The 26,344-nt window shown below is 39.0% G+C and overlaps 1 protein-coding gene across 10 annotated transcripts in view; it reads left to right on the forward strand.

The window, feature by feature from the left end:
* hdac4 (histone deacetylase 4) overlaps positions 1-26,344 on the forward strand; it is a 330,518-nt gene that overhangs the window by 197,573 nt on the left and 106,601 nt on the right. For 9 of the 10 annotated variants that reach the window (XM_078403498.1, XM_078403502.1, XM_078403496.1 and 6 more), the window contains 2 exons: positions 11,800-11,931; positions 26,203-26,315. In XM_078403498.1, the coding sequence (XP_078259624.1) occupies positions 11,800-11,931; positions 26,203-26,315 (245 nt within the window). The remainder of the gene's footprint in view (positions 1-11,799; positions 11,932-26,202; positions 26,316-26,344) is intronic. The other variant, XM_078403501.1, reaches the window with a different exon arrangement.

Consider the following 26,344-nt stretch of genomic DNA (forward strand, 5'->3'; position numbering starts at 1 on the left):
GAGTAAAATCAAGCCATAGACAAAATGGATAACCTCACATTTACTCACATTATACTGCCTCTGCCATGCATCTGCCACTCACCCAACGTATCCAAATCACCCTGTAGCCTCATAACATCCTCCTCGCAGCTCACACGACCACCCAGCTTTGTGTCACCCGCAAACTTGGAGATGTATTTAATTCCTTTGTCTAAATCGTCAATATATATTGTAAATAACTGGGGTCCTAGCACTGAGCCTTGCAACATCCCACTAGTCACTGCCTGGCATTCTGAAAAAGACCCGTTAATTCCTACTCTTTGCTTCCTGTCTGCCAACCCGTTCTCTATCCATGTCAATACCCTACCCCCAATACCATGTCCTCTAATTATGCACACTAACCTCTCGTGTGGGACTTTGTCAAAGGCTCTTTGAAAGTCCAGATACATCACATCCACTGGCTCTCCCTTATCCATTCTACTTGTTAAATCCTCAAAAAATTCCAGAAGATTAGTCAAACATGATTTCCCCTTCATAAATCCATGCTGACTTTGACCGATTCTGTCAAAGCTTTCCAAATGATTGAATCGCCTTGAAAATGGCAGAAGATAGTCTAATTACAGATTTTTTGTGACATTTTCCTATTTTCCCTATATCACTGATATGAATACAGCTCAGACTTTCTTTAAAAAGTAAAAAATTGAGGTTCTAGATTTGTTTTAAGTGCACTGAAGTAGAATTTTTAAGGCAGACTTCCTTCAGTTAGTCAAAACCACCAAAATGGTGCTAAATTGTAGTTTACTTTCACTGAAAGTATCTGCAAATGTATACCAATAAAAAGCATAAAACTAAATGCAGTTTGCAAAGTAGCAACACATGATAAAGGCTTCATGTGGATGGGATGCAAGACCAGTGATCTTGGAGCTCAGTCTATTCAGTTATCTTTGGGAAAATGTTGCTGTATTTAAATTTATTAAATAAGTGCATACAGTTCTCTTTAAGCTTGATCAATAAAAATATAAAACTTGATTAACTCATGTTATTTCATCCTTTCCCTCACTTAGTAAGTTATGCTTTTAAGTTTTGAAATTATGAAACTGCAAAGCATAACTAGGAATAATTCACTCCAGTATTTTCTTTCCTTTGTATGTTTGGCTGTTATAATTAGATGGTAATGTAATTTTAAACCTTCCATCTTGTGTTGCTCACAACCCCAAAGTGACATTCATTGGTGAAATAAACCTTTAATCCTGGCACTGAACCAATTTGGCCTACATTCTTTAAAACGATTGATATGCCAAAATCCAGAACACACAGAATTAATGCTTTTGATGCCTTGATTAGTTTTGAAATTGTAACTGGATGGCCAGATCAAATTTCCTCAAATCATAGCTGGCAATAGTACATACATGTGAACTAAATTCAACAAAGCAAGGGGATGTTAAGCAGTAAAATAATGTCAATGTTATTTCAATTGTCTGCTTAAGTTAATGTGCCTATACTAGGAAATATACACTGTAACTGCTAGCAGTCAGTTCACTTGGTAAAAATCAAACATATTTCCAAGTACATTCATTTATTATACAAGACTCTGTTGACTGTTCTGCCAGATTACAGGCATGGTCAAATAACTTTATTTGTGCCTATTCTGGTTTTGCTATACATACATACATATATATATAATACACCTTGTTGTTGGGCCTTAAGTACTTTTTAAAGCCTGATATAATCTTATCTCGATCAAAACAAAATGTACAAAGCTATCCTGAATATACCGGAACAGACATGTTTTTGCATCATTTTTACCAAAAAATTGTTTTTAGATATAACCTTTATTATGAAGAAGAGAGATGCATTTGAGGTGAAATCAGATACTTCATCTGACTGCATGGGCAAGAGTATCATAAAAGGGAAATATGTATCCCTGCATCTACCTAGTCAAACCCAATAAGAATTTCGGATCTTCAAATGAGACTTAATCTCTCTGACAGTAAAGGTGCCATCCAAGGAATCAATCTTTTTGAAACAGTAAAGGTTTAACAAAAACATAGTTTTAAAGTTCCCTGCTCGATTAGCACATATTCAACTGAAACTATAAAGCTTCCTGAAGCTTTTAAAGATGTATCTAGTATTACCTTACACCTTTCTCTCCCACAGAATATGCTTTTTTTGATCTTGCATGCAAAACATTCATTGCATTTAGGGAGTGCCACTGGTAGATTTAAGGTTGAGTTATATATTTTGTTTACAACATTCCCTCTATTGCAAATATATCCTTCCTCAATTAAGCAAATTAGACCTATTTGCAATATTTCAAATGTGATCTTGCTCGGGTTTTTTATGATTGAAGCAAGGTCTGTTATTTTATCCTCTTGCAATAAAAACCAATGTACTGGCTGCCTCCCCAATTCCTAGCACTACGTGTTCTTATTTTTTCTACCAAAGTGGATGACCTTACACTTTCCTAGATTACATGCTATCTGCCCCATCCTTGCCCATTCACTAACCCCCTGAAATGCCCCTTCATCCTCTTTACAGCCTAATGTGAATCCAGTTTAGTAAAATCAACAAACGTGGATATTTTACAGTTGATTTCCTTATCACAATCATTGATAAAGATTGTGAACAGCTTACGTATCAGCACCAAACCCTGTTGCACCACCCTCCTGACTCCCAAACCAAAGATGTCAGTTTCAGCAAGTTTTCTTTTAGACACACAGTGCAGAAACAAGGAACTGCAACTTTCGTACTGGGCTTCATACTCATGATCAAACTCATACCTGTGTATTGGAAAATTGTTGGTTCAAGTTCAACTACTAGAATTACAACACAAAATTGAAACTAAGACCTACAGGACAGAATTGTTGGAGGTTACGATTTTCAGATAAGATGCAAAATTGTCCCCAGGTGGATGTAAATGTTTCTTGCATCACAACGTAACTGTGCTTCAAAAGTACTTAATTGGCTACAAAGTCTCTTCATTTTTGTTAACTTGCATGCTATTTTCATGAGTAAATGAACGGAAGGCTATTTGGTTCGAATATTGTCTTACTGAGTTAATGCAACCTGCTGTTTAATCAAATTTCATTGTACTGTAGTCAAATATTTTTGTAACTGTTCACATAGGTGTTTGTTTTGTTCTTGTCATTTCAAAAATGAAGAATATGTGCACCCTACTTGCTCAACAGTTTCCTAGGTTTACTTTCAAACAAAAACGAATGGCGATCGAAAAGCTGAAGATAAATATTGTTAAGCACAACATCTGTATAACAACTTGTAAACTGCCAGATATTTTAACTCAATCAGCTCTCCACGCAGTGTATGTAGCTGACTCAATAGAAACGTTCCTATTCTATGGTGAATACTTCACAAGTGTTTTAGGCTCATGAAACCCATTCGCAGCAAAACTAAAGCTGCCGTACCCTGGAATATTTATTTACTTTCTTTGAGGAAAACAAAATTGTTAGCCATGAGAATGTTGCAGTAAAAAATGGGATGCCACCTGTATCATTTGTATTTCACGGGACCTTTACTGTCTCTACTAGACAAACAAAATATTTTAAAATATATAGTTACCATATCATATCATATCATATATATACAGCCAGAAACAGGCCTTTTCGGCTCTCCAAGTCCGTGCCGCCCAGCGATCCCCGCACATTAACACTATCCTACACCCACTAGGGACAATTTTTTACATTTACCCAGCCAATTAACCTACATACCTGTACGTCTTTGGAGTGTGGGAGGAAACCGAAGATCTCGGAGAAAACCCACGCAGGTCACGGGGAGAACGTACAAACTCCTTACAGTGCAGCACCCGTAGTCAGGATCGAACCTGAGTCTCCGGCGCTGCATTCGCTGTAAAGCAGCAACTCTACCGCTGCGCTACCGTGACGCCCATGTGTACTCTGTCAAAGGGATCCACTGACTACTTAGAAAATAACAATCTCCATTTTGCAAAGATGAAGTGTCTCCAGTTCATAGTCAGTGAAGAAGCAACTTCAATGTTAAATTCTGGCAGCTGAGTCATTGCTTTGAAATGGGAAAAAAATACTAGAGTAAGTGCTGGAGAAACTCAGCGAGTCAGATATCATCTCTGGAAGACATGGCCGGGACTTTTTGTCAACCAGCATCTGCAGTTCCTTGTATCTTTTGAAATGAACAATTTGATGTTAATTTTGGTGGTCCATTGTTCCACCAGAAGAGTTAGGATAGCCATACTTGCCTGAGATTTGAACACATGTTTTTACTGTATGTTGTCCAGTCAAACATTTGGCTTCTGTTGTTCCTTTACAAGAAAGATGTGAATGCTTTGAGAGAATGTAAAATAGATTTACCAGGATACTGCCTGGATTAGAGGATATGAGCAATAAAAAGAGGTTTTTCAAATTTAAATTGTTTTTTTAGTGGAACCTGACAGAAGTATATAAAATTATAAGAGGCATAGATAGTTTAGACAGTCAGAATTTTTTTTCCATGATGGAAATGGCAAATACTAGAGTGGCAGAGCTTTAAATTAAGAGGGGGAAAATTTAAAGGATATGTACAGGGTAGGTTTTCTACGGAAAGTGATAGGTGTCTGGAACATGCAGGTTGAAGCAGATAGAATAGTGGTGTTTAAGATGCTTTTAGATAGGCACATGGATATGCAAGGAATGGTGGATATGGATTGAGTGGAAGGTGTGATACTGTTATGTTCTATGTGCACGTACCCTCTTTTCCACTTCTTCCTGTCTGCTCACATCTTCAAAATGGACCCCAATTTGTGCATTTTCTGAATGATACTGCGACAATACAAGTAGGTGGCAGTTTCTACAACATACAGAATTCAATTGACATTGCAGATCAATTCCTACAGTAATTTTGCAACGAGAAATCACAATAAGCTTTCTAACCACCCCATCCCTCATATTCTCTTTCATTTGTTGTATCCAGCCGAGAGAAAGAAATTCCTATGGTAGAGGCAAAAACTATACAGTAAGGAAATGGGTCCTTCAGCCTATCTTGTCCATACCAACCAGGTTTGCATACTGGGCTAGTCCCATTTGACGCATAGCTTGCTAAACCCTTCCTATCCATATATCAATAAATTAGCACCATTTTTGAATTATTGTAAACTTTCAAGAAATTTCACTCGCTCAGTCCGCCTGAAACTACCTGATCACCTGGTTGCGAAACACTTTAATTCTCCTTCCCATCCCTACACAGACCTTTCTGTTCTAGGTCTCCTCCATTATCAATGAGGCTAAGTGCAAGTTGGAGGAACAGCATCTCATATTTCGGTTGGTAGGCTTACATCCCAGTGGTATGATCTTGATTTCTCTAACTTCAAGTAACCCTGGCTTTCCATCTACCCTCTGAGTGTTAGCTCGGTGGCAAAGGAGATTTTGGTTGATTAATGATTATCCTTCATTGAGAGGATAATACTTTTTCTCTGTTTTACGATATTTGATGTTTCAAGCTCTTAATAGTAATATGCAATTGTGATCAATTCGACATATCAGCAACTCAGGAAAGAAAAGCAGACTGAGATAGTGAAATTTCATGAGCGTTTAGAATAATCTAACAACATTGGCGTTGCATTTATTGATATTGAATTGTTGTTTTTTACGTAACCGTAAAATTATGTTACATTACGTTTTTATCATGTTACAATGGCTACTTGCTATACAGCTTTGGGAGGCTTGAAAGAATGGACTGTTTAGGAATGGCAATGACAATGATGTGGAAAAATCAGAATAGTATTTTGTGTTAATGTTATACTTAATAGGATTTTCCCTCATGTGTAGATGATAAGATTTAAATTATATGTGAGTAGTTCAGATCGTGCAGTATGTTTAGTGCATATTTTAGTGAAGTACAATATTTCAAATAGGTAATAGCAATTAGATGCATTGACAAAAATGAATGAAAACAGCCCAGTTGTAAGCTGAAAAATTAGAGGCGTTTTGTATAGGTCACCACTGTTTAAGAACAACAAAGCTTCTACCATTGAAAGTAGCTGAAATTCAAAGGAAGCTGAAACTGTTTGAGTGGGCTGGCACTAAGAAGCCTGTAATTTGTGTAACTGCTTTGTTGAGCTTAGCATTAAATGTTCTGATTCTCGAGATGAAGAGGTGATCTTTGTCATCTGCCCACACACACTTCCTGTTAAACAGCAGACCAATCTCTCCCGCTCTGACTGCACATTCATTGTCTAGCACCCACGCACAATCAAATGGAATATTCTTACAACTTGCCATTAAAACCTGAATACATACTGAACTAAAGGGCCTTGCAATTGACATGTAATTCATGATGGGAAACAAGAGGTTTCCTGAGCAAGCACTTGAGAGAAAGTGCACAGTTTCTGAAGGCCCAGGATTGCAACTGTTTTTATTTTGTTGTTCAGATGATAATGTAAAAAAGTAATAATTATGCCAAAGATATTCTTAATATTGCTTAGTTTTGCAGAAGTGTTGTTCACAACTAGATTTGTTCTACAAATACAAGGAACTACAGATGTTGGTTTACGAATAAAGATACAAAGTGCTGGAGTAACTCAGCAGGCCAGGTATTATCTCTAGAGAACATGGATGGGTGACGTTTCAGTCTGAAGAGATATCCCGACCAAAATGTCACTTATCCATGTTCTCCAGAGATGCTGCCTGACCGTTAAAGTACTTCAGTGCTTTGTGTCTATTTTTCTCAGTTTTCTACAGCTTTCCTGTATAAATTAATTTTATTCCCTGATGTACTTACACAGGATATCATATGGATAATGAAAGTAGTACTTACTGTAATAACAAATAAGTTTTGAGCATGAAAATAAACAATAAATATTCCCTTTACAAGTTGCATTTTTGAGCAATGCCAATTATTTCCCCCAAAAGTGATTTGTTTCCCCTTTGTTTGATGAGTGTTGCAGGATCCTGTCCAATTTGAAAAAATGGAAGTTGATGTTCTTGATTTCCCTGCATGGAATAACTTACAGTGCTGGTATCACACCTAGCACAGTGCCAACTTTCTGCAATCATCCTTATCAGATAGCAGAGACAAAATATTGTAGCTTTAACTAAATCATTGCAGTGATATATTTATGTAGTACCTAATGAACCATGATGACCACACATTCGGATTCTTTGGGCTTTAATTTAGAAAGAGAATGATAGTCGTTTTCATAATTTCTTTGCTGAGCATTTTTTTGAAATAAACTCAAAACCGCTTGCAAGTGGTCCATTTTTATTTGTTAACATTTGGATTCGAGCATATTTTTAAAACTAATCCAGATGATAGAAATCAGCCAAGTTGTGTCAAACTACCAAAGCTTTTGTAATATGTCACATAATTACTAACCATCTTAAATGTTCTTACCTCACTGGAAGTATGGTTTATTTTCTGTTTGCATTAGTGTCTACAATTGCAGCTGAACTAGCTATTTTCTATTCTACTGTGTGATGAAAGAAAATATTGCAATTTGTACATTACCTTTATCTTTGTGATCCAGATTATGTACCCTGAGTTGTGGAAATGGACTGAAAAATTAATTTATCATATATTGTGTCATGGTCTTGGACAGTTAATTTAACCTAATAACAAATGTGCCAGAGTGATCATTGCGGCTTGTAGACAATTCTTAGTAACATCTTGCTATATATAACAATAAGACTATACAGTGCCCTCCATAATGTTTGGGACAAAGACCCATCATTTATTTATTTGCCACTGTACTCCACAATTTGAGATTTGTAACACAAAAAATCACATGTGGTTAAAGTGCACATTGGCAGATTTTAATAAAGGCAATTTTTATACATTTTGGTTTCACCATGTAGAAATTACAGAAGTCTTTATACATAGTCCCCCCATTTCAGGGCACCATAATGTTTGTAATGTCATGTAAATGAAAGTAGTCATGTTTAGTATTTTGTTGTATATCCTTTGCATGCAATGACTGCTTGAAGTCTGCGATTCATGGACATCACCAGTTGTTGAGTGTCTTCTCTGGTGACGCTCTGCCAGGTCTGTATTGCAGCCATCTTTAGCGTATGCTTGTTTTGGGGGCTAGTCCCCTTCAGTTTTCTCTTCAGCATATAAAAGGCATGCTTAATTGGGTTCAGATCGGGTGATTGACTTGGGCACTCAAGAATTGACCACTTTTTAGCTTTGAAAAACTATGTTGTTTTAGCAGTATGTTTGAGGTCATTGTCTTGCTGTAGAATGAACCGATGGCCAATGAATTTTGAGTTTTGACGCATTTGTTTGGACTTGAGCAGATAGGATGCGTCTATACACTTCAGAATTTATTATGCTACTACCATCAGCAGTTGTATCATCAATGAAGATAAGTGAGCCAGTACCTTCAGCAGCACAATCCCAGGCCATAACACCCTCACCACCATGTTTTACAGATGAAGTGGTATGCTTTGGATCTTGGGCATAATTTGCTCTTGCCATCACTCTGATATAAGTTCATCTTCGTTTCATCTGCCCACAAGACCTTTTTCCAGAACTGTGGTTGCTCTTTTAAGTACTTCTTGGCAAACTGTGACCCGACCATCCTATTTTTGCAGCTAACCAGTGGTTTGCATCTTGCAGTATAGCCTCTGTATTTCTGTTCATGAAGTCTTCTGTGGACAGTGGCCATTGACAAATCCACACCTGAATCATGAAGAGTGTTTCTGACCTGTCAGACAGGTGTTTGGGGTTTTTTCTTTATTATAGAGATAATTCTATCATCAGCTGTGGAGGTCTTCCTTGGCCTGCCAGCCCCTTTGCGGTTCGTAAGCTCACAAGTGCTCTCTTTCTTCTTGATGATATTCCAAACAGTTGATTTTGCCAAGCCTACGGTTTGGCTGAAGTCTCTAACAGTTTTATTCTTGTTTCTCAGTGTCATAATGACTTCTTTGGCTTTCATTGGCACAACTTTGGTCCTTGTTGATAAACAGCAATAAATGTTTCAAGAGGTGATGGAAAGACTGGAGGAAAGACTAGGTCCCGAGTGCTCTCTTATACCTGCATTAAAGAGGCAATTAAACACACCTGAACAATTACAAACACCTGTGAAGCCATGTGTCCCAAACATTATGGTGCCTTGAAATGGGGTTCTATGTATAAAACATAGCTGTAATTTCTACATGGTGAAACCAAAATGTATAAAAATACCCTTTAGTAAATTCTGACAATGTGCACTTTAACCACATGTGATTTTTTCTATTACAAATCTCAAATTGTGGAGTACAGAGGCAAATACATAAATGATGGGTCTTTGTCCCAAACATTATGGAGGGCACTGTATCTTCTCATTCTAACTCACTTATCCATACCCAGCCCCAACAAAACCAGATGAGGTATCTCCTCACCATTGACGCTCCTTAGACTTTGTAAATTTCAATAGGATTGCCTCTCACTTTTTAAAACACGAGAGGTTAGGGTCAATCTGCCTGATCTTTCCTTCTAAGGTAACCCTTCTTGCATAGAATCAATCTAGAGACCCTTCCCTACACTGACTCAATAAGTGGGCAAAACCACATGTAGCACGCATGTTGGGTTCTCATCAAATTCCTATAAGTCCCTGATTTGACCTCCTTATTTTTGGACTCCTCCTTGAAATAAAGGTCAACCCATTCACCTCTAATTATTTTCTATACATGCATGCTAACTTGGTATTTCTTCTGTGAGAACAAGAGTCTGGCATATTTTCTGGTGTTTCAAAGCAGGTAACCACACATTCCTTCTTATTCTACTTGTCTTATTTAAATTGTTTGTAGTGAAACTGATAATCCATAAGGCTCAGGACTTTGGAGTGACAGATTTTTCTGCCGACTGGATGTAATTCCTACTCATACACCAATACATCTTTCATTCACATTTTTCAATTGTGAAATAGTACTATTATACATTTTCCAATGAACCCCATAGGTATAAAGGGAGTACAGGAAACAGTGCCCCTGTGAGTCGGAATGGAGCATTGCATATTACATCCTGTGAGCCACATGTTGAACCCCTGGGATTTCTCAGTAGACAGACAGTAGATTATCAGTTTTACTGTATTTCCTTTATGTCGCAACTTTATATCCTTCTCATACATCCATTTATTTATTGTGTTATCCCTAACTTTGATATAATATACTGGCCCTTCATTTAAATCATTAATATAGATTGAAAACAACTGGACCTTTAACATCCATCCTTTTGGCATCCCAACCATTACAGTTTGCCAACCTGAAAAGGACTGCTTTATTACCCTCAATGTTATGAGGCCTTCTCCTTGTTTGAAGCAATTTAATTCCAAAAGCATTTGGAAATACAAATACAATATATCCAGGTTATTACAAAGAATTATCATTCTCTACCATGGGAACTATATCTCTAATAAAATGTTACTAAATTTGTCAAATATGGTTTTTCTTTCATTAACTATGTTGACTCTGCTTCAGGGTATCTAAATGCCTTAAATGCTTCCTTCATGATGGTCTGGCTTGTATTTCCATGCTTGCTGTCCCTTTTCCGCCTTGAATAGTAGTTCTATTTCCATGGACCTATCTGGAATCCAGGGAGCTTTAAAAGATCCCTATTAATACATCAACAGACCTCCTTTAAAACCCTGGGCATACTGTTCAATGGACTATTCACCTTTAGCCCCATTATTTTACTTTTTTCAGTAATTGCTTTATTCTTCCATCGCTTTTATTCTCTGATGTCCTGTAACATAGAGAATATTTATTGTACATGCAATTTACTTTCCCACCACTTTTTCTTTTAGTACCTACTTTTAAAGGCATTACCTTTTTCTTATATGTAGGCTAAGGGTACCAGGTGCCCTCTGGTGCCTTACGGATGTATCAGTAATTAATTGAGAACTTTGACCAGTCCTGTACATTTTGAAAGGAGGACGAATGAGTTCCTTTTTAAAACAAATATATAGCAAGAATATCCATGTAAATTTTACAAATCACATCTAGACCTGCAATTATAAAGCGTTGAGATGCAGCAGACTGCAGAAAACTTGCATTTTCACACTTTTCTGTCTATATTAACTATATAGTTGTTTCCAATACATCAGAAGTATGCATATAGAAAAGGATTTGCCAATAGCTTTATGGCTAAATGTGCCTCATTTTGCACAATAGTCTAAATATTCATTATTAATATTAAAAGAAAGAAAAAATAACTTGATAAATTTTGGAAGAGCCCTCATGTACCTTTAAGGATGAAGCAAAGGTTTGTAATCAGTGAGCTCCTTCCCTTTCTTTGTTCTTGCTAAGGCAATACATTTTATAGAGCAAATTATTTATAGCATTTAACTCCCAACACTAATCTGACAGAAATTACTTCTTAAAATAATTGGAACTTCTTTAATGGCTTATATTAATAAAATGAATTTTATTCATGCAATACTGTTTTATGGGCCAGGAGGATACTGAGAAACGTATTCAGTACTGAATTAGATCCTATACATGTATAGTATATAGCCTCATTCAAGATTGCTATCCAGTGATAGGAAGTGAGGAGGAAGTGCAATTCTTGTGTGAAAATGGAATCTGTCAGGTCCACAGCAGCTCGATGTGTTGACCCGATGACAAGTAAGCGGCTAATATTTCCACCAGTTATTGGTTTTGTGGCTGTTTATGGAAGATGTGGCAGCAGGTTAATGAATTCATAACATGCAAAGAGAAAAATTGAGACCCTTTCAAAAATGATATTTTCCGATTTAAAAATTGAACGTCCTAAAAAAACATGCTTTACCCTGGCTCCTCAGTGAATTATACTTTTTTTTTAATAAAAGGCTCAGGAATATTTTCACAAAAATTTAATTGTTGCTGTTTCATTTAACAGCATCTGAGCCAAACTTAAAGGTACGGTCCAGACTAAAACAGAAAGTGGCAGAGAGAAGAAGTAGTCCTTTACTACGGAGAAAAGATGGCAGCGCCATAACCACACTTAAAAAAAGACCCATGGATGTTCCAGGTATGTTAACAATAAGTAAAAGGTGGCTGTGAATGAAGGGCATTCTTTAATGTTCTTTGTTTAGATATTGATGCCAATTCCTGATAGATTTTTTTTTGTTGAGCTCATGATTCTGTTTTGAGAAAGATTCAAATAACTTGTTTAAAATGAATATTATTGTGGTTTTCAAAATAAAATGCTTTTGAATATCCAGCCACAGTAAGTCTCCACTGTTTGGATAATATAACTAGAATATTTCAGTAGATTATAATTTTAGTGTTGAGGTTTAATCCTAACCAATTCTACTGAATGATTAAGATTTTAAGACCTGCTAAAATAAAGTAGGCCCTTCAACTCACTTGAATATATCCGTTCAGTCTCATGGCCCATAGTTTGAGGTGGTTGTTTTAGAAGTCAGAGAGCTATTGCTTTGAATATCTGTTATTCTTCTCCACTGCTTCTAGCCCAGTCTCCAAACAGAATAAACTTGCAGTTGTTGGCACTTCTGTGTGTGTGATTTGCCAGCACACAAACTTGCATAATGCCGTCAAATGATATGAAATGCTTTGTGTCTGTTTATTGTTGTCACATTTACTGAGATACAGTGAAAAACTTAATTCTGTGTGCTATCTAGTCAGATCATGTCATACTTGAGTAAATCAGGTAGTCAGCTACAGAGAAAGTGCAGATGAAAGAAGTGCAAGGGCCGCAAAGAGGTAGATTGGAAGATCACCCTTAGCATATGAGAGGCCCGTTCAATGATCTGATAACAACTGAAAGAAGCTGTTCTTCAATCCGCTGGTACATACTTTCAAGCTTTTGTATCTTTTGCCTGTGGTAGGGGTGGGATAGAAGAGAGAATGACTGAGCTGTGAGTGGTCCTTGACTAAGTTGGGTGCTTTCCTGAGGTATTATGAAGTGTAGATGAAATTGATACGGTGGGCTCCGTTCGCCACTCTTTGCAATTTCTTGTGGTTTTAAACAGAGCATTTGCCATACCAAGCTGTGCTGCATCTGGATAGGGTGTTTTCTGTGGTGCAACTGTAGAAATTGGTAAGAGACATTGCATGTAGATCGTGACTTTTGCAAAATTGTAACCACTTATACCATGCAGGTCTTAACTGAAGATCTGCTTCGGTGTTATTTAGAGGGTTCCACCCGAGGGTCGGAGGTACCTGTTTTCTGCTGTTAGGCACCCTTTTCAAAGCACCTTACAATTGATCACCCAACATCCCACCCTTCCATTTCGCACTCAGAAAGTCTCTGAATCACATTGTATTAGAAGGAACTGCAGATGCTGGTTTAAACCGAATTGTAGCTGTTTGTTGGATGAAAATGAGAAGCTAGTGCGACTTGGGTGGGGGTGGGATAGAGAAAGAGGGAATGCCGGGGCTCACTAAAGTGAGAGAAATCAATATTCATACCACTGGGCTGTAAGCTGCCCAAGCGAAATATGAGATGCTGTGCCTCCAATTTGCGTTTGGCCTCGCTCTGGCAATGGAGGAGACCTAGAACAAAAAGGTCTGTGTAGGAATGGGAAGGAGAATTAAAGTGTTCAGCAACCGGGAGATCAGGTAGGTTCAGGCGGGCTAAGCAAAGGTGTTCCGCGAAAGGATTGCCCAGTCTGCATTTGGTCTCGCCAATGTATAAGAGTCCATATCTTGAACACTGGATACAGTAGATGAGGTTGGAGGAGGTGCAAGTGAACCTCTGCCTAAACTGAAAGGACTGTCGGGGTCCCTGGACCGAGTTGATGGAGGAGGTATAGCTACAGGTGTTGCATCTTCTGCGGTTGCAGGGGAAGGTAACTGGGGATGGGGTGGTTTGGGTGGGAAGGGATGAGTTAACCAGGGAGTTGCGGAGGGGACGGTCTCGGAGGAAGGCGGATAGGGCTGGCCTGTTTCCTTTATCATCGTTACTTTTAGTGCATATCTTTCATTCATTTTTCTTTATCTCTCCACATCCCCATATCTCTCATTTCCCTTATCCTTAACCAGTCTGAAGAAGGGTCTCGACTCGAAACGTCACCCATTCCTTCTCTCCAGTTGCTGCCTGTCCTGCTGAGTTACTCCAGCTTTTTGAGTCTATCTCTGAATCACATTGACTGATTGAGACTCTGAATTTGATCTTGCCTGATCTTACTTGTTTCAACTCTTTCTCCATCAAACCTTTCATTAAATCCCCCCTGTGCTATTCATTTTCTACAATGGCATGGCTCATGGGGGAAAGACCCTTTCTGTTGGACATGTTACTTTGAATTGTTTTGTGCTATTGTGCTTTCCCTTTCCATGGTTAAATCTAAAATTGTCACTTGCCTTTGTTTGGACATCTTGAGTTCGAGGCCCTGGAGTAATTCTTACATTAAAATGACTTGAAGGGCAAATTGTTTTCCAAAGTAGTCTGATCTGATCACTGAGAATTTGAAATTGAATATTTGGTTATGAGGAACCAGGTTTTGAATGGATGATTTTTTTTATAATCATCTTGTTCGGAGGATTTAATGTTGAGTATCTAACATTAAATCATTACAAATAATGTGATGTCAAAACATAACACGTTTTTTATCCTTTTGCAAAAGTGGGAGTGGAAACAAGTTTGGCAATACACCTTTACTATTGTCCAATACATACAGAATTAAACTAGTTGGATATAATATAGAACATGACAACATTGTATTCTTCATCATGAAGGCTGATATCAGAAGATCCTTCACAAGGGTGTACCCTCGGAATGCATCCAGCTCCGATAGTGTACCTGGCTGTGTTTTTAAATCTGTGCAGACCAACTAATTGGAGTTTTTGCAGGCATCATCACCCTCTCATTAAGGTCCAAGATCCCCACCTGCTTTAAAAGAACATCCATAATACCATTGAATAAGAAGAACAAGTTGACATGTCTCAATGACTCCCGACCATTAGCATTCCTGCTCATGGTGATGAAGTGCTTTGGGAGATTGATATGGCGCATATTAAATACCGGCCGTAGGAAAGGTTTAGACCCACTACAATTTGCCTAAGACCACAGCAGGACAACAGGAGATGCACGTAGGGTTGTTGTTCATTGATTACAGCTAGGCGTTCAACGCCATCATCCCCTAAAAATGTCATTAAACTAAGAAAAATGAGTCTCTGCTCGTCCCTATATAACTAGATCCTCAATTTCCTCATCAGCAGATCGCAATCAGTCCAAATTGGGAACAAGACTTCCTCCTCGATAAACATCAACACAGGAGAACCACAAGCCTATATGCTCAGTCCCCTGCTTTACTCTCTTTCTATACCCATAGCTTGGTAGCCAGACACAGCTCCAATGCTATCTTGAAATTCGTAGACAATACCACCGTTGTCGGATGAATAATGAGCAATGAGTCAGAGTACGGCAGGCAGATTGATAATCTGATTGACAATAGACAATAGACAGACAATAGACAATAGGTGCAGGAGGAGGCCATTCGGCCCTTCAAGCCAGCACCACCATTCAATATGATCATGGATGATCATTCTCAATCAGTACCCCGTTCCTGCCTTCTCCCCATACCCCCTGACTCCGCTATCCTTAAGAGCTCTATCTAGCTCTCTCTTGAATGCATTCAGAGAATTGGCCTCCACTGCCTTCTGAGGCAGAGAATTCCACAGATTCACAACTCTGACTGAAAACATTTTTCCTCATCTCAGTTCTAAATGATTGAATGGTGCTAGCACAATAAATGCTATGCTGCCTCTTTGTAGGGTACGTTGAACCTACCCACGAACACGTTAGGGTACCTTTGTAGGGTACGTTCCAGGCGTACACTTGCCCTATCCGCGAACTCTATCTCCGTTAAATTGATGACTGCATCGGTGCTAACTCCTGCACCCATGCAGACCTCATGGACTTCATCAACTTCACCACCAATTTTCATCCTGCACACAAATTTACATCTCCGACACCTCCCTCCCCTTTCTTGATCTCAGTCTCCACAAGAAATAGACTATTGACTGACGTCTATTACAAACCCACTGACTCCCACAACTATCTTGACTACATTTCTTCTGACCCTGCTTCCTGCAAAGACTATCCCCTATTAATTCATCTGTCTACGCCGCATCTGCGTCCAAGATAAGGTGTTCCATACTAGAACATCCGAGATGTCTTCATTCTTTAGGGAACGGGGGTTCCCCTCTCCCATCATAGATGAGGCCCTCACTCATGTCTCCTCGGTACCCTGCAGCTCTGCCCTTGCTCCCCCTCCCCCAAGTCACAACAGACACAGTCCCCCCTAGTCCTTACCTTCCACCCCATCAGCCGTCGCATACAACATATAATCCTCCAAAATTTCCGCCACCTCCAATGGGATCCCACCACTAGGGACATTTTCCCATCTCCACCCCTTTCCACCTTCCGCAGGGACCGTTTTCTCCGCAATTCCCTGGTTAACTCATCCCTTCCCACCCAAACCACTCCCTCCCCAGGTACCTTCCCCTGCAACCGCAGAAGATGCAACACCTGTTGCTATACCTCCTCCCTTGACTCTCTCCAGGGACCTCGACAGTCCTTTCAGGTTAGGCAGAGGTTCGCTTGCACCTCCTCCAACCTCATCTACTGTATCTAGTGTTCAAGATGTGGACTCTTATATATCGGCGAGTCCAAACGCAGACTGGGCGATCGTTTCGTAGAATACCTTCGCTCAGCCCACATGAACCAACCTGACCTCTTGGTTACTGGACACTTTAATTCTCCTTCCCATTCCTACACAAACCTATCTGTTCTAGGTCTCCTCCATTGTCAAAGTGAGCCTAAACGCAAATTTGAAGAACAGCATCTCATATCTCGCTTGGGCAGCTTACAGCCCAGTGGTATGAATATTGATTTCTCTCACTTCAGGTAGCCCCGGCATTCCCCCTCTCTCTATCCCTCCCCCACCCAAGTCGCACTAGCTTCTCATTTTCACCTCACAAACAGCTTACAATGGCCTGTTTCCTTTATCATCGTTACTTTTTTGCATATCTTTCATTCATTGTTCTTTTTCTCTCCACATCACCGTCGATATCTCTCCTTTCCCTTATCTCTAACCAGTCTGAAGAAGGGTCTCGACCCGAAACGTCACCAATTCCTTCTCTCCAGAGATGCTGCCTGTCCCACTGAGTTACTCCAGATTTTGTGCCTATCTTTGGTTTAAACCAGCTTCTGCAGTTCCTTCTTACACATTCTTCCAGCAACTGTCAGACTCTTGAACTCTGTAGAACATTGAACCTCAAATGGTGTATCTCTCATTTTCATGTTTGCTGGTGAAAATGTATATGATTGTTGGAATGCCTGCTTACACAATGACCTAGAAGGCAGAACCTGTAGATGGGCTATTGCATGCTAGCCAATCGTAGTGCTTGTTAGTAGTAGTCCCGCCTAGTATGTGCTTTCTGATATTAAGAACTCGCCTACGTCAGGCAGTAGATGTAGCAGCTCGGAGCTGTAATGTACTGCAGGTCCTATGATGTAAGTGCTTCAATAAAATGATGCGTTGTATCTTAGCGTGGACGTAAGCACTTTATTACATGGTGTCAGAAGTGGGATGCATACGAGACGGGCTTGAAGCCGCCATCAGTCGTGGTCTGCAGGCACGCAGCGCCTAGCCTGTGCTGGGACGCATCGCAGGTGATGGTAACCGGTAGCTCCAGATCAAAATACGAAAGTGTTGGTGCGCTAGCCAGCAGTAGCTTGAGGATGTCAAAAGCCCTTTGGTGCTGCGGGTACCAGGACCACGCCGTGTCTTTGTGCGTCAGTTCGCGCAGGGGGGCTGATAATTCGCTATGGTTGGGGATAAACTTCCCCAAGTAGTTAACCATGCCGAGGAATTGTTGTTAACTCACAACGTCAGTAGGAACCGGCAGTTCATTGATGGCTGCAGTTTTCAGTGGATCTGGTCAGAGACCGCTGCTGGTGAAAACATGTCCGACGTAAGTGACCTCAGGAAGGCGAAACCTGCACTTTAGTGGATTCAGTTTGAGATTAATGTCCCTGGCGCGGTCGAGTACTCTCTTCAGATTAGCATCGTGTTCAGCCAGGTGGGGACCGTAGACAAGAATATCATCAACGATGATGGCACACGAGTACTCTGCAAACAACTGTTCCATAGTACGTTGGAAAACTTCGCTGGCGGAGTTGATGCCAAAGGGCAACCTCAGAAATTTGAAGCGGCCAAAAGGTGTGGCGAAAGTAGTGAGGTTGGATGAGTCCGGGTCAAGTGGAATCTGCCAAAAGGAGAACCCATACTCAAAATATGTTCATAGCGTAATTTAAACATAAAGTGCTACATAAATGCAAGTTGTTTTTTTCCCCATGAATAGAAATTGAATGGCATTGATTGTGTTGTGCACCAACTGCAATCCATGCCTGGAATAAAGTGATGTGAACACATTTCATTGAGTCCAACAACCGATGCACTTTTTAAATCCTAGATCGGAAGATGTTGCATTGCAAAAAGGGTGTTTGGCACAGGATAATAATAATAATAATAATAATAATATATTCCTTTGTTCGTCCCACACCGGGGAAGTTTACAGTGTTACAGCAGCAAAGTGGATAGCAAGAGAGCAAGAGATCATTCATTATAAATAAATTGTCATAAAAGATTCTATTAATATAAATATACATTAGTATACAGAATCGATGTAATTTCCGTTTTTGCACTGTTTAATACCTACCCAAAAAAGGGAAAGCAAAATACAGACCATCTTTTGAACATACTTTGAGAAATTCTCATTGTATTTAAATTAAGTTGCCATGGTGCATGATTTTCATCGCTCTTTAACCGACAGTTTTGATTTCTGACTGAAATATGATTCTTTGCGTAATTCTTGATCTAGTTCCAGCACAATGCATCTACAGTGTAATGTTGCTCTCCATTTTAATTGGGGGGGGGGGGGGGGGGGGGGAATGAATTAATTAATTAATTTGGATCACGTAATCAATGTGTCTATTTGGAAGCATTTGCAGTTTAATAAAAATCGACACATTTTCCTGAATCTTCAATCAAAAATATCTAGATGCCATCATTAGTTTAGTTTTACAAATTACATTCCAATTTACTTTCTATTTTGGTACCACAGCAATTACAGGAAGGAAAATGTATTACTTGGGGAAGCTACACAATCATTGATATTACACACTCAGAACTTATTTTTAAGGCAGTGTTGCACTTAATTAAAGATGGAATTTAAATCCTGTGATCATTTGCAGCAGGAAGCTAAAGTAAAGCTGGTATGAGAGCAGCCTATTGCCCAGTAAACCTTGTTTAGTAAGGTAGGTAAAGCAAGTTAGCAAGGCCCTAAAGAAAGTAATCCAAATACTTTAGGTTTTGGAATTAAAAAGTAAGGGAAATATGTTACACCTGATTAGACCATACAGGGGTATGTATACATTTCAGGAGAGACTTAATATATCCAGTCTCGTTTCTCGAGAATAAATGCCAGATGATGAATGAATAGGATCTTTTAAACCATAGCTTGTGATAGAGTTGATACAGAGAGCATGAGAGGGAGGCATCAATATGAGATGATGGATCAATGTAAGATGGTCAGCAAGTACTCCTGTAAGGAATTCAGGATAAACTTCTCCACAGAAGGGTGGTGAGTTTATGGAACTCACAAGAATGAATGAAGCAAATAATATGAATGCAGTTAATAGAAGGCTGGGTAAAAGGAATTGAACAGGTTGTGCTAATGGACGTCGATGAAGAAAAGTGAAAGAGGCCCAAGTTGAACATAACTAGTGTGGACTGGTTAAGCTGAAGGCCAGATAATACATTACAAATATTTTGTCGTTTTTTTTGTTGTATTTGTATTGATCGGTGATTGCTGAGCCACACTTAGTGCACTTGGTTTGTACAGGAAGCATGTTGAGACTTTAATCCTTTGTCACATTGACTTGCACAGGAGGCAGAGGAAATGTGTTCTGTAACCAACGACTGTACATATTACCATAGAGCCATAGAATTTTTATGACACAGAAAGAGGTAGTTTAGTCCATTGACAAGCTATGACAGCTTCTAGCAGGCCACAGCCTGCTAATTCTGTTGTCACAGTTACACTTTGAACATTCTAAGTATGAACGAGTAATGAATTTCTATTTAAAGTTATGAATACTTCCAGTGAAACAAATTTAGATGTATGATTTGTAATGACGTATAGTTTTTGTAAGTCATTTGATTCGTACAGGTGTCAGGTTATAGGGAGAAGGCAGGAGAATGGGGTTAGGAGGGAGAGAAAGATCAGCTATGATTGAATGGCAGAGTAGACTTGATGGGCCGAATGGCCTAATTCTACTCCTATTCCTTATGACTTTATGACCTTATGATTTACACATTCTTTCGGTTTCTATACATTTTTTGAACCATGGTGACTGTGATTGAGAAGTTTCCCTTGGGGTCAGCTGGTATTTATAATTTGTTTAAAATGCATTTGCTTCTTAGATTAATTTGCGTGGAATGTACAAATGTCAAATAAGAAATGTTTCGGTTTTAATCAATAGAAACAATTGAAATTCAGATGTAATCAGATTGAATTTATTCTTTTGATTCAGGGCTAGTTTGCTTTAAACAAACTTTGGAGATATATTACTGTTGTGCTCAAACACATGTGACAGTACAAACTTAGATTTAGCAAAATGTCTGATGTTACTTAGGAAATTTAACTGTTGTAGTATTTTTCAAAAAGTTCTTCCAACTTGGTGTAGAAGTCATGTCACAGCTATCACATGCATTGCCTAGCTTTTTTGCAACCCTCCAATACAGGTTAATGTATTTTTCTGTGAAAAATAAATCCAGCTCAAATTTCCTTTGCCTATTTTCAGAAAAATCAAGCAGATTGTGAACAACATATTAATGAATCTTATGAGACCATCTGGGATGATATGATCCCTTAATAAGTAGCCAAATGTTATCCTTGCATGATTACATGAGTACATTGCATCTTATTCTTGAGCTTTTCATGAGGAACTGATGAAATTTCTGACCAAGTGAGATTTTGCCCAAGGAGCTAGCAACCCACCTTCGATCCCTGATAGATCTGACTCTATGAGGAAAAGGCTTCTTATGCATTTATTATACATTTATATTGCATTATTTGATCCCTTTTTCACTGGATGCAATTGATCTGGATGCAATTGATCTGGATGCAATTGGATCTGGATGTAATTGATGCTAGTAATTATTTTTAATGGTGTGTTTCCATTATAAGGGGGGGGGGGGGCGGGTTAATTTGTCTTTAATCTCCAGTGCTAAACATGTGCAATAGTACTAGCTACCAGCTGTACTCGCATATACATTAATTTCCATTCATTTTGCCAGAATGGAATATATGGAATACAATCAGCAGCTAATATTTTTGCGCCTGTTTAATGCTAGAAAAGGTACATTTCTCCCCTTTAATAAGATTTTTCTTATTAAATACCAAAACTGACATAAATGGCAATTAAAATGTAAATTGGCTAAATTGTGTTTGTGCTTCCTCACAATAAATAGGCAGTTTAACAATTAAGAAAAAAGCTTTTTTTTTTTCGTAATTGTAAAGTGCTTCATGTCCATTCATGCAAAGGCTGTCTGGAAACTAGCTAAATTAGTCAAATGGGAAATTCTCAAAATAGTGCAATACTACAGTTTTATGCACAGCCTAATCTCGTTCTCCATTGGCTTCAAATTAAGTAACGTGGAAAGTATTTAAATTCAGCATTGCACCCAATTCCATTGAATTGTTCAATCACCTCCTAGTATATAATAAACATAGAATAAAACTACACAGGAATAGACTTTCAGCCCACTATGTCTGTGCCAAACATGAGTCAAATTAAACTGATCCCTGTTCCACTGTGAAATCTCCTCAAGGTATGTCTACTTTGAAGAGGTTCTGTTCCTCTCATTGGCAGGAGTTCTGTGAGATCCTCGCTCACTTCTCCCTCTCTGTGATTCCTGCTGAGTATGAAGAAGGGTCCTGACCCGAAACATCACCTATCCATCTTGTCCAGATATGCTGAGTTACCCCAGCACTTTGTGTCTCTTCATACAAAATAATGTTCAGCTCACTACAACCATTTAGGAGAGCATTTCCAGGATGAATGAAAGGGTTCTACAGAGCTAGAGTACCATTACTCGACTAGTATCTTGGGGCAGGATTCTGGAAGCATGTGTTTTGATTTCATAACTGCAGTTGGGAAATTTAAATTCAAGTGATTAAACCTGGCATTTGACCCTGTTCCTATTTGCAATGGTGAAAGTGCAACTATTGGATCGCTGCAGAATCCAATCTAGCTCACCAGTATCCTTCAGAAATGGAAATATGTCACCTGTACCTAATCTGACCAGAAATTACTCCAGACCTACCAATGTGCTTGACTCATAACTGCCCTCTGAGCAGGTCTGCCAGGATAACAATAAATGAATGTTGGCCTGACCAATTATATCCACATCCTGGGAATGTTTAAATTCCTGGTTTTGCTATCTGTAGGAGCCCTTTGTATTTATTAGCTATCTTTGCATATTATATTATTTTGTATCCAGCTGTATTATTTTTAGACACCAGGGGGTTGTTGTGAGATGAATACTAGGCTTACATATATGGCATATGTGCTTATATGAACTGGGAGGAGTCAGAATAATGAGTATAATTGGGAAGGCAGTGACGTTATGCGTTAGACACGAGAGGAGCCTGGCAAGATATAAATTCTTGCCAGATCTATGACTAGAGATATACTAATCTGTTTGTATTCCTACTTCAATCAACAACTAATTAAACTGAAAAGTCGTGAAGATCTCTCTGTTGTTGTTTGCGTCAAGATTGATCACTCCACTCCTTTTGTGAAAGTGGTAAGCTTAAGGACTTTAATGGAAAGGCCTAAGTTGCCGCTACAAAGTAAGAATTTGTATTCCATGAGTGATACATAGTAAGAATTTACCTCAGCTGGAGTGAATAAATCAAGAGCTACCCTCGGTGAGTGTAGATAAATTAGACCTGTCTCTAAAGAGTATAAGAAAATAACTGCAGATGCTGTTACAAATCGAAGGTATTTATTCACAAAATGCTGGAGTAGGATCCCCTGAAGTTCCCTGTCTCTAAAGAGTCATTTTAAGTTATAATTGGCTCTAGGAGGGAGACTGGAGCTTGGAAATCGATTGGACGGAACAGGGATTGTTTAGTTTTGCAACCGAACATTACAGACTGATAAGGGTCATTATCTGCGTTGACCTGACTAAGGAGATTGAAACTTCGAAAGCCAGTGAGTACTGCATTAAGCTTTATTGGAAAAGCTGTTTTCCAGAAGTTGTATTGGAAAGCTGTGACCGAAAAATCGCAAGATATCAGTTTTGTTTTGAATTCCTTTGAAGATACGAGTTTACGTCAACACGTCTTAAAGGGATATTGACGTACAAGTATGCTTGTACTTAGATCTGATGTTCAGCCACAAGGTGGCAACATCAATAGATTCCCATGGGGAAAATGGTTTTTCTTCATTTTGTTGAGCTTCAAAGTTCTCTTATGTCTTGGAATGGGTTGCCTCCCTGAAAAGCCAGCGTGAGATTGAAGAAGAAGAAGTAGGTTAATTGGCTGGGTAAATGTAAAAATTGTCCCTAGTGGGTGTAGGATAGTGTTAATGTGCGGGGATCGCTGGGCGGCACGGACTTGGTGGGCCGAAAAGGCCTGTTTCCGGCTGTATATATATGATATGATATGATATGATGATAGAAGAACAGATCAGGAGACTAAGGAGAAAACAATTGAAAGACATAGATTTGTTAATTGAAGTTAGAGGAAAGAAACGGAAAGGCCAGAGAACATGCAAAACAGAAGGAAAAGCCAATTGCGAGTGATGCTGTTCTCCCATCTCAAACGTGGGGGCATATTGGGGCCGGTGATGAAACCTACATCTCCTCCAAAGTAATCCAAGCTGATCCATTGGCTGGAGAATCTGGTCCCGAAAATACTTGTCTGAGCACAGAGATGACTGAGACCAACTCTGAACTAATACCAGATATTAAACTGACTGTGTATGATGAAGCAGTTGAGAGCTTTGTTCGGAATACTAATGTTAATTCACAACTACCATATATAGTGCTGAAAGGGAATGGATTGCTGTTGCATTCAGTTGAAGTAGCACCAGAAAATTGTGAATCTTCAGATCAAGAAATGATAGGACTGGAAACTACAGGGGATCCTGCACCAGAAAACCCGGCACACCTTGAAGATGTTTCAACCAAAGTAATTGCTGAAAAAAACTCGTTCCACAGAGAAAACTAGAGTTTTTGTCGATGGTGGAAAATTTAATGAATCCATCACCAGCGAAACTGAAGATGACCATCCAGAAATCTCTGTTACAAATGGAACTACCCTGGATGGTGAACTGAGAAACCCGAACACAGTGGAAGATGGACACTATTGTCTGGACTTACCTTTCAAGCAAGAAAACACCAGCGAAAGTGGCTACAGAACTGTTTCATATCTACGACTGGAAAACGATAGCAAAGAGGTACATATGGCATTCATAATGGGAAAATCCAGAGTGGCACCATTAAAACTGATGACGATTCCCAGAATGGAGCTTTCAGCTGCAGTTCTAGCTGTCAGAGTTGACACAATGCTGCAAAAAGAATTACAACTTCAACTGGACAAATCCATCTTCTGGACCAATAGCACGACGGTGCTTAAGTACATCAACAATGAAACCAAACTCTTTCAAACATTTGTAGCAAACAGAATCTCTTTTGTAAGGGATGCTACTGATGTATCACAATGGAGATATGTTAGAACAAAGGAAAATTCTGCAGATGAAGCATCAATAGGACTAACAGACCGCTTCTTAAGTTGGAAGAGAAGATTGAAGAAGATCCTGGCTAATGGGCAAAATATTGGAGACCATACCAAATGCACAAGGTCTTGTGCGTACAGTTTGACTTCAGACTAAGTGCAACATTTTGGAAAGACTGATAACAAAGATATGTCTGCTCCTAGAAGCTGATACCTGAGTACAGCAAAGACTGGTGGCTTTAAGAATGAAGAATCACTAAAGTAGATTAGATGCCAACATATAGTGCATGCTTTATTTTGATTATGTGAAGTTTTAATGTCTCCTTTTAATGTTTATTAGTAATTGTTTCGTTATATATACTTAGAACAAGGCTGGTGTACAGGAGCCATTTATGTTTATTAGCTATCTTTGCATATTATATTATTTAGTTTCCTGCTGTACTATTTTTGGACACCAGGGGGTTGTCGTGAGATGAACACTAGGCTTACATATATGGCAAATGTGCATATATGGACTGGGAGGAGTCTGGGGAGGAGCCAGAATAATGAGTATAATTGGGAATGCAGTGATGTTATGCGTTAGACACGAGAGGAGCCTGGCAAGATATAAATTCTTACCAAATCTATGACTAGAGATATACTGATCTGCTTGTATTACTACTTCATTAAACGACTAATTAAACTGAAACGTCGTGAAGATCTTTGTTGTTGTTTGCGTCAAGAATGATCACTCCACTCCTTTTGTGAAAGTGGTAAGCTTAAGGACTTTATTGGGAAGGACTAAGTTGCCGCCACACTATCATATAAGAAAAAAGTGAAATACATTCATGGAACTAACATTTGTACTACAGAATGGAGCAAATGATGTAAGTGCAAAGAAAAAGTAAGTTCCTAGCAGATTAGTTTCAGATGTTATCAACTGATGTGGCATAGTCATGATTGGGACTTCCAGATGCTAAAAATTCTTCTTGAGGATAGCAGGGTTTCCTCATAGCAATGATAGCAGTTGCCAACCTAAATCATAGATTCATTTCATTGTGCTGTGCAAGAATTGGTAAACCAGGCGATTTTTATTTTATTGGAAACAATAGCTCCTGTGTTTTATACTGAGCTCATGAAAAGAATGAGAAGCATAATTTCTGCAAAAACACAAGTTTCATGTTGCATTTCTTGTTGCGTCAATTCCTTATTTCAATTGTTGAGTAGGTTTGGGTAAGGAAAAGTGGGGTGGCAGTGCTTTGGTTAAGAATCTTTGCTCATGGAGAAACATGTACTGAGACATGTCAGATGTAGTGTGCTCCAGTAATTCAAGGAGGAGACTCCTCACAATCTTCTGAAGTGCATTTTGGATAGGTATTAATTGCTGACATTGCAGATGATGTTTACATATCACGAGAGCATATGAAAAACACACACACACAGTTAACAATTGCTCTATTTTATGAATAAACATAAGTGTTTTTGTGTATGTTGTATGCAAACGCTAATGTCTTCTCAGTTTAATTGATTTTTCTGCTTTCAGATTCAGCTTGTAACAGCGCCCCTGGATCTGGCCCAAGCTCACCCAACAACAGTTCCAACAACATCACTACAGAAAATGGGATAGCTGGACCAGTCACCAGCATCTCAACTGAGGTAATGGAATCGCAACTGCTTTTTGTGAT

Source organism: Rhinoraja longicauda, chromosome 8 (genome assembly GCF_053455715.1).
Source record: "Rhinoraja longicauda isolate Sanriku21f chromosome 8, sRhiLon1.1, whole genome shotgun sequence".
Lineage (NCBI taxonomy): Eukaryota > Metazoa > Chordata > Chondrichthyes > Rajiformes > Arhynchobatidae > Rhinoraja > Rhinoraja longicauda.